This window comes from Geotrypetes seraphini, chromosome 3 (genome assembly GCF_902459505.1).
Source record: "Geotrypetes seraphini chromosome 3, aGeoSer1.1, whole genome shotgun sequence".
Classification (NCBI taxonomy): Eukaryota; Metazoa; Chordata; class Amphibia; order Gymnophiona; family Dermophiidae; genus Geotrypetes; species Geotrypetes seraphini.
In genome coordinates, this window is record NC_047086.1 from 254,015,450 (window position 1) to 254,030,005 (window position 14,556).

General features: G+C 45.6%; 1 protein-coding gene across 4 annotated transcripts in view; it reads right to left on the minus strand.

Moving 5' to 3' along the window:
* Positions 1-14,556, minus strand: part of QKI (QKI, KH domain containing RNA binding) — a 547,679-nt gene that overhangs the window by 345,431 nt on the left and 187,692 nt on the right. For all 4 annotated transcript variants that reach the window (XM_033937413.1, XM_033937412.1, XM_033937415.1 and 1 more), the window contains exon 3: positions 13,676-13,792. In XM_033937413.1, coding sequence (XP_033793304.1) covers positions 13,676-13,792 — 117 coding nt within the window. The remainder of the gene's footprint in view (positions 1-13,675; positions 13,793-14,556) is intronic.

Here is a 14,556-nt window from a genome sequence, read left to right on the forward strand (position 1 = left end):
GTCACAACTCGGCAGATTGAAGGAATCTATTGAAAATGCCTGTTAAGACCATTTTGCGATCCTGTTAGGTAAATTTGTTCAAGGGAAGGATGCAAAGGAGCCCCTAAGAGTTCTGTATTACCTCCTGTTATAGAGGAGGAGAGCCTGCATTTCCTTGGATAATTATAAAATAGATGGCTAGCTGAGTGCTATGATGATTAGAATTAGTTGGTTCAGGAGACGATCTTGAAAGGTGTGTAAGGCAGCAAAAGTTCAACAATGTGATATGGAGGAATTCCACTTGTAGAATCCAATAATGCTGTGCATGAAGGCTGAGACGGTGAGCTTCTCATTCATACCTGGAGACATGTGATGATAGAATGTTCTAATGCAGAGGAACCTGGAATAAAGTGGACTGGGTTCCTGGATATAATCACCACGGCAAAGATATATAGAGCAGAAAGGTGACCTGGAAATGTTGTGAAAGCAGGTTCATAGGCTGCTTCCACTATGGGGTTAGAGTACAATCAGTTGCTGTTACAAGTAGGCATGAAAAAGGTGTTGCATGAACTGTTGATGCCTTGCAACGTAACCACTGTCCTAGTCATTCAGTCGGAAAAGCTTTGTAAAGCAAAATACTTTAATGGAAAGGTGATGTTCAGTGTTGGGATTCTTCCGAGAAGACACTAGAGTAAGATAATTGGAGATGTAAAATCTAGTAACTAAGTGTAACCCGTAGAGATTGTATAGTCAGGTCAGTGGCTAACTGGACTGTTTGAAGTGACGATGCCTTTAACAATCAGTCATCCAGACAAAGGAACAAACGAAAGCCGTAAGAGCGCGTGTTGTAGCCACTATCACTAGATATTTTGTGGACACTGGTTGCTGACGCCAGGTTAAAAGGCAGTTTACTATGATGAAAGTGTTGTTGGCCTATTTGACAGCACAGGTACTGGCTATAGACTTTCAGAACGGAGATGTGCATGCATGAGTCCATGAAATCTCGTGAGCACAGCCAGACATTCCTGTTTTGGAGAGGATACAAGGTTGCTAAGGAGTATGCAGAATTTTGCTTCCTTGTCTTATTTTTTCTTTTCTTTTTTTTTCTTTTCAAGTTTTTGAGAGAAGACGGAGATCGCGAATTGGTCGAAGACCTCCATCTTTCTTGGTATGAGGAAACACTTGGAATGATAGCATTAAACTGTAGAATGGTTGCGAGTTTCTAATGAAAGTGGGAAATCCTGGTAGATGTCATGCATATCCCTATTGCACCACAGGTGAAACTGAAGACTCCATTAGTGGGAAAGAGTAAGTGGACCTCCGATGGGTCTGGTAGGAGGTTTTAGGATGTTGAGTAGGCATTTCAGAAGAGCACCAAAAGACTGAGTGAACTCTTGCTAAGTAGGAGCTTGGGATTTTTGAGAAAGTTTATTTCTAGGGCGCTTTTAAGTCAGATCTGCTTTGAAAGACATTGATAACATAGTGTAGCACTGGACTTCCAGAAAGCGTTCGACAAAGTTCCACACGAAAGACTTCTCAGGAAACTACAAAGCCATGGCATAGAGGGAGATATACAAAGATGGATAGGCAAATGGCTGGAAAACCGAAAGCAGAGAGTGGGCATAAATGGGAAGTTCTCCGGCTGGGAGAAAGTGACTAGTGGTGTACCTCAGGGCTCGGTACTTGGGCCGATCCTTTTTAATATTTATATCAATGACCTGGAGGAAGGAACATCCAGTGAGATCATCAAGTTTGCAGACGATACAAAACTATGCCGGGCAATCAGATCGCAGGAGGATAGAGAGGAACTCCAGAGCGACTTGTGTCGGTTAGAAACATGGGCGGAGAAATGGCAGATGAAGTTCAATGTGGAGAAATGCAAGGTAATGCATTTAGGCAATAAGAATAAGGAAAGCACAGTTACTTACCGTAGCAGGTGTTATCCAGGGACAGCAGGCAGATATTCTTGACTGATGGGTGACGGCACCGACGGAGCACTGGTACGGACAATTTTAGAGTGATTGCACTCTAAGAACTTGGAAAGTTCTGGTAGGCCGCACCGCGCACGCGCGAGTGCCTTCCCGCCCAACAGAGGCGCGCGGTCCCCAGTTAGGATAAGCCAGCTAAGAAGCCAACCCGGGGAGGTGGGAGGGACGCAAGAATATCTGCCTGCTGTCCCTGGATAACACCTGTTACGGTAAGTAACTGTGCTTTATCCCAGGACAAGCAAGCAGCATATTCTTGACTGATGGGTGACCTCCAAGCTAACAAAAAAGAGGGATGGAGGGAAGGTTGGCCATTAGGAAAACAAATTTTGCAAAACAGATTGGCCGAAGTGTCCATCCCGTCTGGAGAATGCATCCAGACAATAATGAGATGTAAAAGTATGAACTGAGGACCAAGTAGCAGCCTTGCAGATTTCCTCAATAGGAGTGGAACGGAGGAAAGCTACAGATGCTGCCATCGCTCGGACTCTATGGGCCGTGACAGAACCTTCCAGTGTCAGTCCGGTCTGAGCATAACAGAATGAAATGCACGCTGCCAGCCAATTAGACAACGTATGTTTAGAAACAGGACGCCCCAATTTATTCGGATCAAAGGACAGAAAGAGTTGGGGAACTGATCTGTGGGGTTTTGTACGCTCAAGATAGTAAGCTAGAGCCCTCTTACAATCCAAAGTATGCAGAGCCTGTTCCCCAGAATGAGAGTGAGGTTTCGGAAAGAAGACAGGCAGAACAATGGATTGGTTGAGATGGAATTCAGAGACAACCTTAGGGAGAAACTTTGGATGTGTACGCAGAACCACCTTGTCATGATGGAAGACTGTAAAAGGTGGATCCGCAACTAGTGCATGTAGCTCACTGACCCTCCTGACAGAGGTAAGAGCAATAAGAAAAAGTACCTTCCAAGTGAGAAACTTGAAAGAAGTGGTAGCCAAAGGTTCAAATGGAGGCTTCATTAAGGCGGAAAGAACCACATTAAGATCCCAGATAACAGGAGGTGCTTTAAGAGGTGGTTTTACATTAAAAAGACCTCGCATGAATCTGGAGACCAGGGGATGAGCTGAAAGGAGTTTCCCATGGACCGGCTCATGAAAAGCAGCAATAGCACTAAGATGAACTCTGATGGAGGTAGATTTGAGGCCCGAGTCAGACAGAGAAAGCAGATAATCCAACAATGTCTCCACTGCAAGGGACGTAGGATCATGATGATGAAGAAGACACCAAGAAGAAAACCGTGTTCACTTCTGATGGTAACATAGCAGAGTGGCTGGTTTCCTGGAGGCATCCAGGATGGCACGAACAGGCTGAGACAGAAGAGAATCATGTGAAGTCAACCCGAGAGATACCAAGCCGTCAGGTGCAGAGACTGTAGGTTGGGATGCAGAAGGGTCTCCTGATGCTGCGTAAGCAGAGAAGGAAATATTGGAAGCAGAAAAGGATCCCTGGAACTGAGTTGAAGTAGAAGGGAGAACCAGTGCTGCCTGGGCCACCGTGGAGCAATCAGAATCATGGTGGCTCGTTCCCTCTTGAGCTTTAATAAGGTTCGTAACATGAGTGGTAGAGGAGGGAAAGCATACAGGAACAGATTGGACCAATCCAGAAGAAATGCATCGGCTGCCAGACGGTGAGGAGAGTAGAGTCTGGAGCAGAACTGGGGCAGCTGATGATTGTGGGGAGCTGCAAAGAGGTCTATCTGAGGTATGCCCCACTGAGTGAAGACGGACTGGAGCGTGAGAGGATCTAGAGACCATTCGTGGGGCTGGAGAATTCTGCTGAGTTTGTCTGCTAAAGAATTCTGCTCTCCCTGAATGTAGATCGCTTTCAGGAATAACTGGCGAGAAGTGGCCCAAGACCAAATCTTTTGGGCCTCCTGGCACAAGAGAAGAGACCCTGTTCCACCCTGTTTGTTGATGTAGTACATTGCAACCTGATTGTCTGTGCATATCAGAAGGACCTGAGGGAAGAGAAGATGTTGAAAAGCCTTCAGGGCATAAAATATCGCTCTGAGTTCTAGGAAATTGATGTGGTGCTTCATTTCCTGAGGTGTCCAAAGACCTTGAGTTTGGAACTCGTCCAAATGAGCTCCCCAGGCATAAGGGGAGGCGTTGGTGGTGATGATAAGTTGATGAGGAGGTAGATGGAACAGAAGACTTCTGGATAGATTTGAGGATATCAACCACCATTGTAGAGATTGACGAAGAGATGATGTCACAGATATGTGTCGTGAGCAAGGATCCGTCGCCTGGGACCATTGGGTAGCCAAGGTCCATTGTGGAGTGCGCAGGTGGAGACGTGCAAGGGGAGTGACATGAACCGTAGAGGCCATGTGACCCAATAGTATCATCATTTGCCTGGCAGATATAGAGCGTTGAAGAAGTACCTGCCGACAGAGAAATTGGAGAGTCTGAAGACGATTGGACGGCAGGAACGCTCTCATCAGAACTGTGTCTAGGATTGCTCCAATGAACTGAAGTTTCTGAGAGGGGATGAGATGAGATTTGGGTAGATTGATCTCGAAACCCAGGATTTGTAGAAACAGGATGGTCTGGTTGGTGGCTAGGAGTACTTCTTGAGAGGAAGTGGCCTTGATTAACCAGTCGTCCAGGTAAGGGAAGACCTGAAGGTGGTGAGAGCGTAGAAATGCAGCCACCACGATGAGACATTTGGTGAACACCCTTGGAGAGGAAGCAAGACCGAAGGGTAGCACCTTGTATTGGTAATGACAACGATTGATCATGAAGCGGAGATACCGTCTGGAAGTCAGATTGACCGGTATGTGAGTGTATGCTTCCTTGATATCGAGGGAGCATAGCCAGTCGTCTTGATTGAGAAGAGGATAAAGAGTGGCTAGAGAAAGCATCTTGAATTTCTCCTTTACTAAACATTTGTTGAGATCGCGAAGATCCAGGATTGGTCTGAGATCTCCTGTTTTTTTGGGAACTAGAAAGTAACGGGAGTAGAATCCCTGCCCCTGTTGATCTAGAGGAACTTCCTCTATAGCGTTCAGAAGGAGAAGGGATTGAATCTCCTGAATAAGGAGGGCAGACTGAGGATTGTTCAAAGCAGACTCTTTTGGCAGGCTTTGGGTCGGAAGGGTCTGAAAGTTGAGAGAGTAGCCGTGGCGGATGATGTTGAGGACCCACTGGTCCGAAGTAATAACTTCCCACCGGCTTAGGAACAGAGAAAGACGACCTCCTATAGGTTGAGGTAGGTGAGCAGATATGGGAACACTGGCTATGCTTTGGAGAATGCAGTCAAAAGGGCTGTGTCGATTTTTGTTGTGGAGGTGGCTTCACAGGTTGTTGCTGCTGTTGTTGTCTGGGAGGCTGACGTTGCTGTTGACGTTGACGCCTGGGTTGCTGAGAAGTTGTTGGTAATGGGCGAGCTGCGAAGCGGCGTCGATAGGCCGACTGCTGCCTAAAAGGTCGTGTTTGAGGAGGCTTTTTCTTATTTTTAAGCAGAGTATCCCAGCGTGTTTCGTGGGCCGAGAGCTTTTGAGTGGTCGAGTCCATGGATTCCCCAAAGAGCTCATCCCCCAGGCACGGGGCATTGGCTAACCGATCCTGATGGTTAACATCAAGTTCGGATACCCGAAGCCAGGCCAGGCGACGCATGGCCACAGACATTGCTGTCGCTCTGGAGGTAAGTTCAAAAGTGTCGTAAATGGATCTAACCATGAACTTACGGAGTTGAAACAGAGAAGACGAGCAGTGATGAAAAGCTTGCTGTTTGCGCTGAGGGAGGTACTTCTCAAACGAAGCCATGGTGGTAAGGAGATGCTTAAGATAGAATGAAAAATGAAAAGCATAGTTACCAGACCTGTTAGCCAACATTGCATTTTGGTAGTGCCTCTTACCAAATTTATCCATGGCTTTACCCTCTCTGCCAGGAGGTACAGAAGCATATACACTAGCTCCTGAGGATTTCTTAAGCGTAGATTCCACAAGGAGAGATTCATGTGGAAGCTGGGGCTTGTCAAATCCAGGGATGGGAATTACTTTGTATAAAGAATCCAATTTACGGGGAGCTCCTGGAATTGTTAAGGGAGTCTCTAAGTTCTTGTAGAAAGTCTCCCTCAAGATGTCATGAAGAGGGAGCTTCAAAAATTCCTTTGGAGGCTGGTCAAAGTCAAGGGCATCTAAAAAGGCTTTAGACTTTTTAGACTCAGCCTCCAAAGGAATAGACAGAGAATCACACATGTCTTTCAAAAAAGAAGAGAAAGATGTGGAGTCATGTTTAGCGGATGGGTCAGGTACAGCAGAGTCATTCTCATCTGAGGAACACTCACCCTCAGACATAAAAGGCTCTTCAGAGTCCCCCCACAGATCAGGGTCCCTGACATGGGAAGTACGGTGAGACTCTGGGGTAGATGGTTCTAAGTGTCGGGATTTGCGTACCGACTTACCCGACCTCATTGATATAGAACCGGGGGATGTTATCGGTTGCACCGGTGCCGAAGTCTGCACTGACTGATGCTGGGCTCTTGGCTCCGGTGCGAGGACTGGCATCGATACCGATGAGACCGAGTGAAGCGGTACCGAAACAGTGGATGTAGACAATACAGGCTGTTCCACTGTCGGTACCGGTGGCTCAGTGCGGACCGGCACCGGAAGGTTCGGTGCCAAGATTGCTGGAAGGAGATGTTGTAATTGCTCCTTGAGCTGCACTTGGAGGATGGTCGCAATGCGATCATCTAGGGAAGGCACCGGTACCGCCTTTTTCTTTGGCGGTACCTGCGGTGCCGCTCGATGCCCCGGAGATGAGGAGCCCGATGTCGAGGGACTCACCTCTATAGGGGCGGAGCGCTTCCGCTGGCGCCTCACGGTCGGCAGGACTGGGCTCGCTGCACTTGAGACCGGAGGACGTTCCAGCGGGGAAGGCTTCTTAGCCGGCTTACCTGAATGTTGGGACGCCAGCGCGGTGTCGCACGGTGTCGAAGAGGTCTGTGCCGGCTGAGCAGGTGCCGAAGTCGGTGTCGCTGGTACGGGGTCGGACATCTCGGCACCGAAAAGTAATCGCTGTTGTATCTGGCGATTTTTCAGAGTACGTTTTTTTAACGTGGCACAGCGGGTGCAGGTGGAAGCCTGATGCTCAGGACCCAAACACTGTAGACACCAGTTGTGTGGGTCCGTGAGTGATATCGGCCGAGCACACCGCTGGCACTTTTTAAACCCTGGCTGAGGGGGTATGAAAGTAAAAACGGCTTCAGCCAAATCGAAGGCCGAGGCCTCGATGGTGGCAGAAGGCCCCGCCGGGGAAAAACAAACTCCAAAAGAAAATAAACAATGTTTTTTTTTTAAAAGATATTAAAGAAAAAGAAAAGGCAAAAAATAGCCAACAGGTTTACGCGAGCGGGAAGGCATGAGGAAAAAATTTTCAACAGCCGTTGAAAAACGCGTCTTCTTAGCTCCGCGGAAACTAAGAAACTGGGGACCGCGCGCCTCTGTCGGGCGGGAAGGCACTCGCGCGTGCGCGGTGCGGCCTACCAGAACTTTCCAAGTTCTTAGAGTGCAATCACTCTAAAATTGTCCGTACCGGGGCTCCGTCGGTGCCGTCACCCATCAGTCAAGAATATGCTGCCTGCTTGTCCTGGGATAATAACTGCAACTCCTTGTGACCCTAGATAGGACACTGAAACTGCCATTGCCCCAGGTCCCCCTAAAAAATAAATAAATAAATATAGCACAGTGAGGACACTAGGGACAGTTGAAAATTAAGCCAGTGCTAAGCAGGCTTCTATGGTCTGTGTCTGAAAATGGCAAGGACAGATCAAAAACAAATATGCATGTTATCATATACTGTAGAAGGAATTTATCTTGTTGGGAAAACTACACGGACTATCAGGTCTTTTATCTGCTGTCACCTATGTTAATATGTAAGACAGATCTCAATCAAATCTGGTTTTCATGGCAATAATTAAAAAAAAGAGTATCTAACAATCTAGTTTATCTAAACAATATAGTTTAATTAAATTTAATATACTGCTTAGCCAGTAGCATCTCAACGTTGTAAAAGTGTTAAAAAAAACCACAAAAAAGGAAATGGCAAGAAAAAGAACTACACAATTAGATAAAAAAGATACTATGAATTCTGTAACACACCCATGAATCCATTCATAAAAGAAAGAAAACAACTCCAAAGAGGATACTAGGAATACTGCCGATATGCATTTCCCCATCATTGTTTTTATTTTAAGACCTTTACAACTGCCAACAATTACTACCTACAGTAATAGATGGCTTACCAATAAGGATTATTTTTAGTATAAACTTTCATAGTACTATTTGACATTGCCTCCAAAATTATCTTCTGATGCACAAAAGTTTCTGCATCCTTTTCAAGAAAATCTTCTGCAAGTATCTCAGCAAGTATTCCGATTAGATTCCTTTGATTTCTTTCTGAGATACTTGCAGAAGATTTTCTTGAAAAGGATGCTGAAACTTTTGGGGAAAGGAATCAAAAATTAATCAGATTCAGTGCATAGACTGTGAAAATAAGTTACTTTGATATATTGCTACAAATACTCTGAAAACCAAATCTTTCTGCGTTAAAGGAAAAATTCTTAAAGCCACCAATCTTAAGGTCAAATCTGAACTTCAAAATGAAGAATCATCTGGCACAACTTCTTTGTTTGGTTTGTAGTATCGACTAGAGTAATAGACAAAGGCTGTCAAATCCCCAATTCATTTGGCTTCCCAAAAGTAAAAGGCTAGAATGCTTTTTAAATCCGGAATTTTCCTCAAATGGAAGGATAACTTTATAAAGGTTGCTTCCTAGGTAACACTCATTTTCATGACACTACCGTAATTTTATACCAGAAGCATAGCCAGACCTCAGTTTTTGGATGGGCCTGGGGACGGACTGGGTGGGCATGACCCATGCATTTCCACTCTTAACCCTCGCCCCCCCAAAAAAAAAAGAAAACCCCAGTAAAAATAAATACTTTGGCTGGTGAGGATTCCATCAGCTGTAGAGTCCTTTCTGGAGTCCTGAGCAGACTCATCATCCTGGCAGAAAGCAGTGTTTCTCCATCTGCCAAAACCAACACTTCCCCAGTTCAACCAGCATCCCTCAAATACATGGACAGGTGTTCCAAGTGAATTGAGCAGGTGTGGGAGTGAGAAGGAATGTCAGCATTGGCAGCTAGAAACATGCTGTTCACTACAGGGATAATGAATCTGCTTGTGAGTCCAGAAGAGACTTTGGTTGGCTGGGCCTAGGAATTCCCGCAAACTACGTTAACAATGCTTGTTGTCTCTGAGGCCTAGATGCACTAAAGTCAGCGATCCTCAAACGATGGTCGCTAAACCAGTTTTCACTTAGAGAATAAACCTCTTTAGACAGATTCAAGTGCTCCCTGAAAACTTTTTTTATTTAAGGGTGCGTTTGAAATTTAACTACATTAATCCAATCCTATCCAAATAGAACAATGCTTATTCCTTTGCCCTACACAACCTCTTTTAAAAGATTTTGATCTTGTTGTGTCCCCAAACCCTATACTTTTTCCATTATTGTTATCTCTCCTATAAACACTGTAGTTCTAACCCTTCTTTTTCCGTCATGTTTCTGTTTGTAAATTGTCCATTATTCGTTAAGTCTGTTTTAACTTTAATTGTTTGGTATTCCCCATTTCTATGTACTTCGCTTAGAAATTCTTTTTATAAGCATTTATTATCAAATTTTAAATAAACTTGAAACTTGATAATGCGCTTGCCAGGGTCTCCTACCCATTGAACATTTTCTTCTTTCTCCATGCTCACCATCCATCTCTATCCTCCCCCTCTGTTTCCCTTCCCTCCCCTGAAGGTCTAGCATGTTTTTTGTTTTTTTTAATCTCCATCCCCACAGTCCAGCATTCCTCTAATGACCCCTCCCCCCACGTTCCTCTCCTCCATGGGATCCAATAAGGCACTTGCTCTCTTCGGGCTACCAGCAGCGTGAGTGAAGCTTCCCTCTGCTCCTGCTTCATGCCTACGCAGGATCAGGAAGCAGAAGCAGAGGGAAAGCTTCCAGTCGCAGAAGGCAGCATGTTTACTTCATTCACGCTGTTGGTGGCCCAAAGAATGAAAGAGCGACTGCAGTGATGGATCCCACCATCCCTAGATCCACCATCTCTCCTTTTCTCAACTACTCTATCATCCATAATCTCTTCCTCCTTCCCCACCACCCTAGGGTCCCTTTCTCTTTCCAACTACCCTCCTATCCAGTATCTCTATTCCTCCTCCTTCCACACCATCTCTTGGGTCCAATTTCCCTCCCTTGCTTTTCCCTCCCTCCCATGTTCCATCAATCTCTCCGTTTTCAGGCCCATTATTTCTTCCCCTTCACCCCCCCCACACCTCAGTCTGGCAACCCGACCATGTGTCCAAAGCCCCGCCCCCAGGAGGGACCTAAGGCTCCCGGGCCTATTCTGATTGGCCCAGGCGCCTTAGGCCCCACCAGTAGGCGGAGCTTTGGGACGGATGGGCCAATCCGGCCTCATTCCGTCGTTGGCTACTTGCCGGACAGGCGGGATTGGCTCCCATCTGTCCGGCCAACTACACAAAGGTACGGGGAAGGGGGGTGGGGGTGTCGTGGGGGTCGGCCAGGGGGGTCGCGGGTCGGCTGCGGGCGGTCAGAGGTTCTTGGGGGGGGGGCGGTCGTTGGGGGGAGGGGGGTTTGCGTCGAGGGCAGGAGGGCCTGGGATCCCTCCTGCCCATAATGTAGTGCGGGGTAGGGGGTCGCCGTGGCTAGGAGGGTTTGGGCTCCCTCCTGGCCCGAACAACTAGCGGGGGGGGGGGGGGTCGCCAGAGCCAGGAGAGCTTGGGCTTCCTCCTGGCCCGATATTGTCGGGGAGTTGGGGAGTCGGCGGGGCAAGGCGGGGCAAGGCGGTGGGCTCCCTTTTGCCCCGATCGTGTCGGGGGTGCCGCGGTTGGCTGGGGCAAGAGGGCTTGAGCTCCCTCTTGCCCTGATCGTGTCGGGGAGTCGGCGGGGCAAGAGGGCTTGACGTCAGAGAAAGGGCGGGACCGCCGGAAGAAGCAGTGCAGGCGCAGGGCTCACAGAAGGGCCGGGACCGCCAAGAGGAAGCAGGACACCGGTAGGAGCTTCTACATGATGGGGGGGGGAATCCGGAGGCTGTGGGGGTGCGAGCGGTCCTTCAGGTTGGGGGTGCGGGTGGGAGTGCGTGCAAGCGGTCCTTCGGGGTGCGGGTGCGTGCGAGCGGTCCTTCGGGGTGGGGGTGCAAGCGGTCCTGCGGAGGGGTGAATCGGACTTCAGGGGGGGGGGGAACTATGTAAAAAAAATGTTGTACAATGCGCTCACACGTATAACGCGCAAGGGTATGCGCGGTTTGTAAAACCACGTATAACGCGCGCTTTATATGCGAGAAAATACAGTATATGCAAGGAATTCTTACCCTTAGATTTTGAAAATTATTTTGTGAGATTTTGTGAGCTGGTGCAGGAACTCTGAAATCAGGCTGCCATTCCTTGATATGGCAACAGAAAAGAATCGATCAGATACAAATATTCTTCAAACTTCTTTACTGATGTGAGGTCTAAAAAATAAAAACAAACGAGCCAGACACTGACTATGTTTTGCCCAAGCAAGGGCTGCATCAGAGGCTAGGAAATACTAAGTGGTATAAAAAAAACATATGGCCAGTGTAGGGCTTGATTTATTTTGTTTTTTGAGACCTCACAAGAGAATAAAGAATTCTGAAGAATACTTTTATCTGATCTGCTTTTTTTTTGCCACCATGTAAATTTACTGGCTAAAGAAATTTATGAACACTGCTTTTGTGTTAACCATGTAATTTTCCACAGCCAGTAAATTTATACATAAGCATGCTTTCTCAGATTAAATAACACAGGGAAGTGTTTTCTAGTGCATTTGTTCACACAGTAAAGAATTTCTAAACAATAAACTAAATGGATGGACCCATCAAAAACAGTAAATATCTGTCATTAAAAAAAAAGACAAATATACCCCCCTCCTCCACAGGAATACAAGAGGAGAAAGTAAAAAAAAATATTACAGTAGACTCGCTTGACCAGCACTCATGGGGATTGATAGTTGCCAGATAAATGTAGTTTCTGATTACTTGAGAGTTACTATTAAAAATAGTCCTAATACTATACCCCATACTACGCCATATGATAAACTGTTCCAGAGAAACTACCAGACATGTGGTAGGCAAAACATGGGCATACTCAGGTGTGGCATGTCAATGCTTGAGAAGGTTCAGAGGAGAGCGACAAAAATGGTAAAAGGGATGAAGAACCTTTCTTACGCAGACAGGTTGGAAAGGCTGGGGCTCTTCTCCCTGGAAAAGCGGAGACTCAGAGGAGACATGATAGAGACTTTCAAGATCATGAAAGGTATAGAGAAGGTAGAAAGGGACAGATTCATCAGCCTATTGGGAACCACAAGAACAAGGGGGCACTCGGAGAAATTGAAGGGGGCAGGTTTAGAACCAATGCCAGGAAATTCTTTTTCACTCAAAGGGTGGTGGACACCTGGAATGCGCTTCCAGAGGTTGTAATAGGACAAAGTACCCTACCGGGCTTCAAGGAAGGATTGGATCAATTCCTGAAGGCCACGGGGGTTGAGGGATACAGATAGAGGTAGAGATAAGTTATGAAAGGGCTTACAGAGAAGGATAGGGGGATTAAAAGGGCTTAGACGCCTGTCACCTTACAGGTCATGGACCTGATGGGCCGCCGCGGGAGCGGACTGCTGGGCGCGATGGACCTCTGGTTTGACCCAGCGGAGGCAACTTCTTATATTCTTAAGTTTACACTTAAATTTCCACCAAAAATTTATTTCATTTTCATTTTTATTTAAAGTATTACAGTATTTCTTTGATTATTTTTGCTGGTTGCTTGAGAGTTCTGGTTGTATGATTTCTGATTAACAGTCTAAATAGGTTGATATTGTAAAGTAGGGATCATTCTCAGCAATCCTCAAGGGTGTCATTTCTGTTTTTCATGATCTCATGAATATTCATTTGAGAACAAAATTCTAATTTGAATGATCAATTTGCATGATTTCTTTGTTCCCTTATAAACCAGGCCCATTTGTGACAAAAAAGATATAGCTAGTACTACTGCCTTAAATACTGAAAAGTTGGGGGGGGGGTTGTTTTTTTAAAGTAACCCAAGAAAATGCTTGATAATTCATGTAAGTAGTTTTAGCAGGTTCTATGAAATAAAATACATCTAGAGATAAAAAGTAACAAGTGCTCTAAAATGATAATCTAACATTAAATTTTACATTCTGGAATCTGGCATTCCCTGAAATATCAACTTGATACAGAATCACTATTTTCTTACCCTCTAAAAAAGGTTTTCCAGACAGAGAATTCTCCACAGACGTTAAAGTTAACGGGGAAAAGGGATCAGACAAAGGGCAAAAAATGTTTTGAAAAACCCTCTAGGGGGTTGATGCATGAAGACCATAATTTCCTGTCATTGTATTGGAAGAAAAAATGCTGAGGGAATAAGCTAACTACTTACACATGGCTTAGAGTCCAAACAGGTTTGTGGGCTACCACCTCTTCTATAGAGAGATCAGTAACCCACATGTGTACACCCTTTAGAAAAAAGCTATTATAAGACAAGGGGCTTACAGCACATCATTTTTTATTGACAAATTCATAGGCTATGACAAATGTGACACCTAAAACCTTCTGATACACTGTTTCAAGAACTTACCTTCTTTTTGTCCCTCATTGAGCCTTTCCCTCGCACCATAATCTTACATCCCGTCTCTGCCTCAAGTTGTTTAGCTGTTAGTCCTCTGGGTCCAAGAATTCTTCCAACAAAATTAAACTAGAATGAAGAGGATGGGGAAACAAAATTTAGTATATTTTTCTGGTCAACAATTACTATTAAGTGATTTATTTTTATGATTTGAAACAAAGATGTCGTGATTAAATTTTCTAGATACATTACAAACACATGCACTAATACTTGAAGCAATTAGTTCAAAATATCATGCAAACATTTTTGCAAAGGATACCCTCTCAAATTCCATTAAAGTTATCCTGAATTCCTAAGAATCTCAGAAAGCCACTTCGGAAAGTGTGACAATAAAAACACTACAATACTCTGATGTAGATTATGAGATTTATGGCTAGAAATCTAGCTTCCTGCAACAAAACAGAGGAAAAGGAGATTAGGTTCTTACCTTGATAATATCTTTTCCAGTAGATAGGGCTGGTTTGCTGAACCAAAGGTCTTCCATCCGTTCCCGCGAATCCGTTGCAGGAGATACTGATCACTGTTTTCAGCACCTCCTCCTTCTCCCTACTTTCTGCTGCCCCCAGTCAGTTTCAAAGCTGGCAACAGCTCTACAGGAGAGAATAGGAGAATGGGGAGACCACCCAATCAGGCTTTGATCTGCTCATAAAGACAAACACACGAGGTATAGCTCAAAAACACCATGGAGAGGAAAAGAACAAACAACAAGGTTTATTAATCATAAGCCATGACAACCTGTGCGACTCAGGGGAAACACCTCAGTAACTATACAATTTCTTCCAATTTATGATAGCTGGCAGAAGGGTCAGGGACGCAGCCTTCAGGCAGGCACA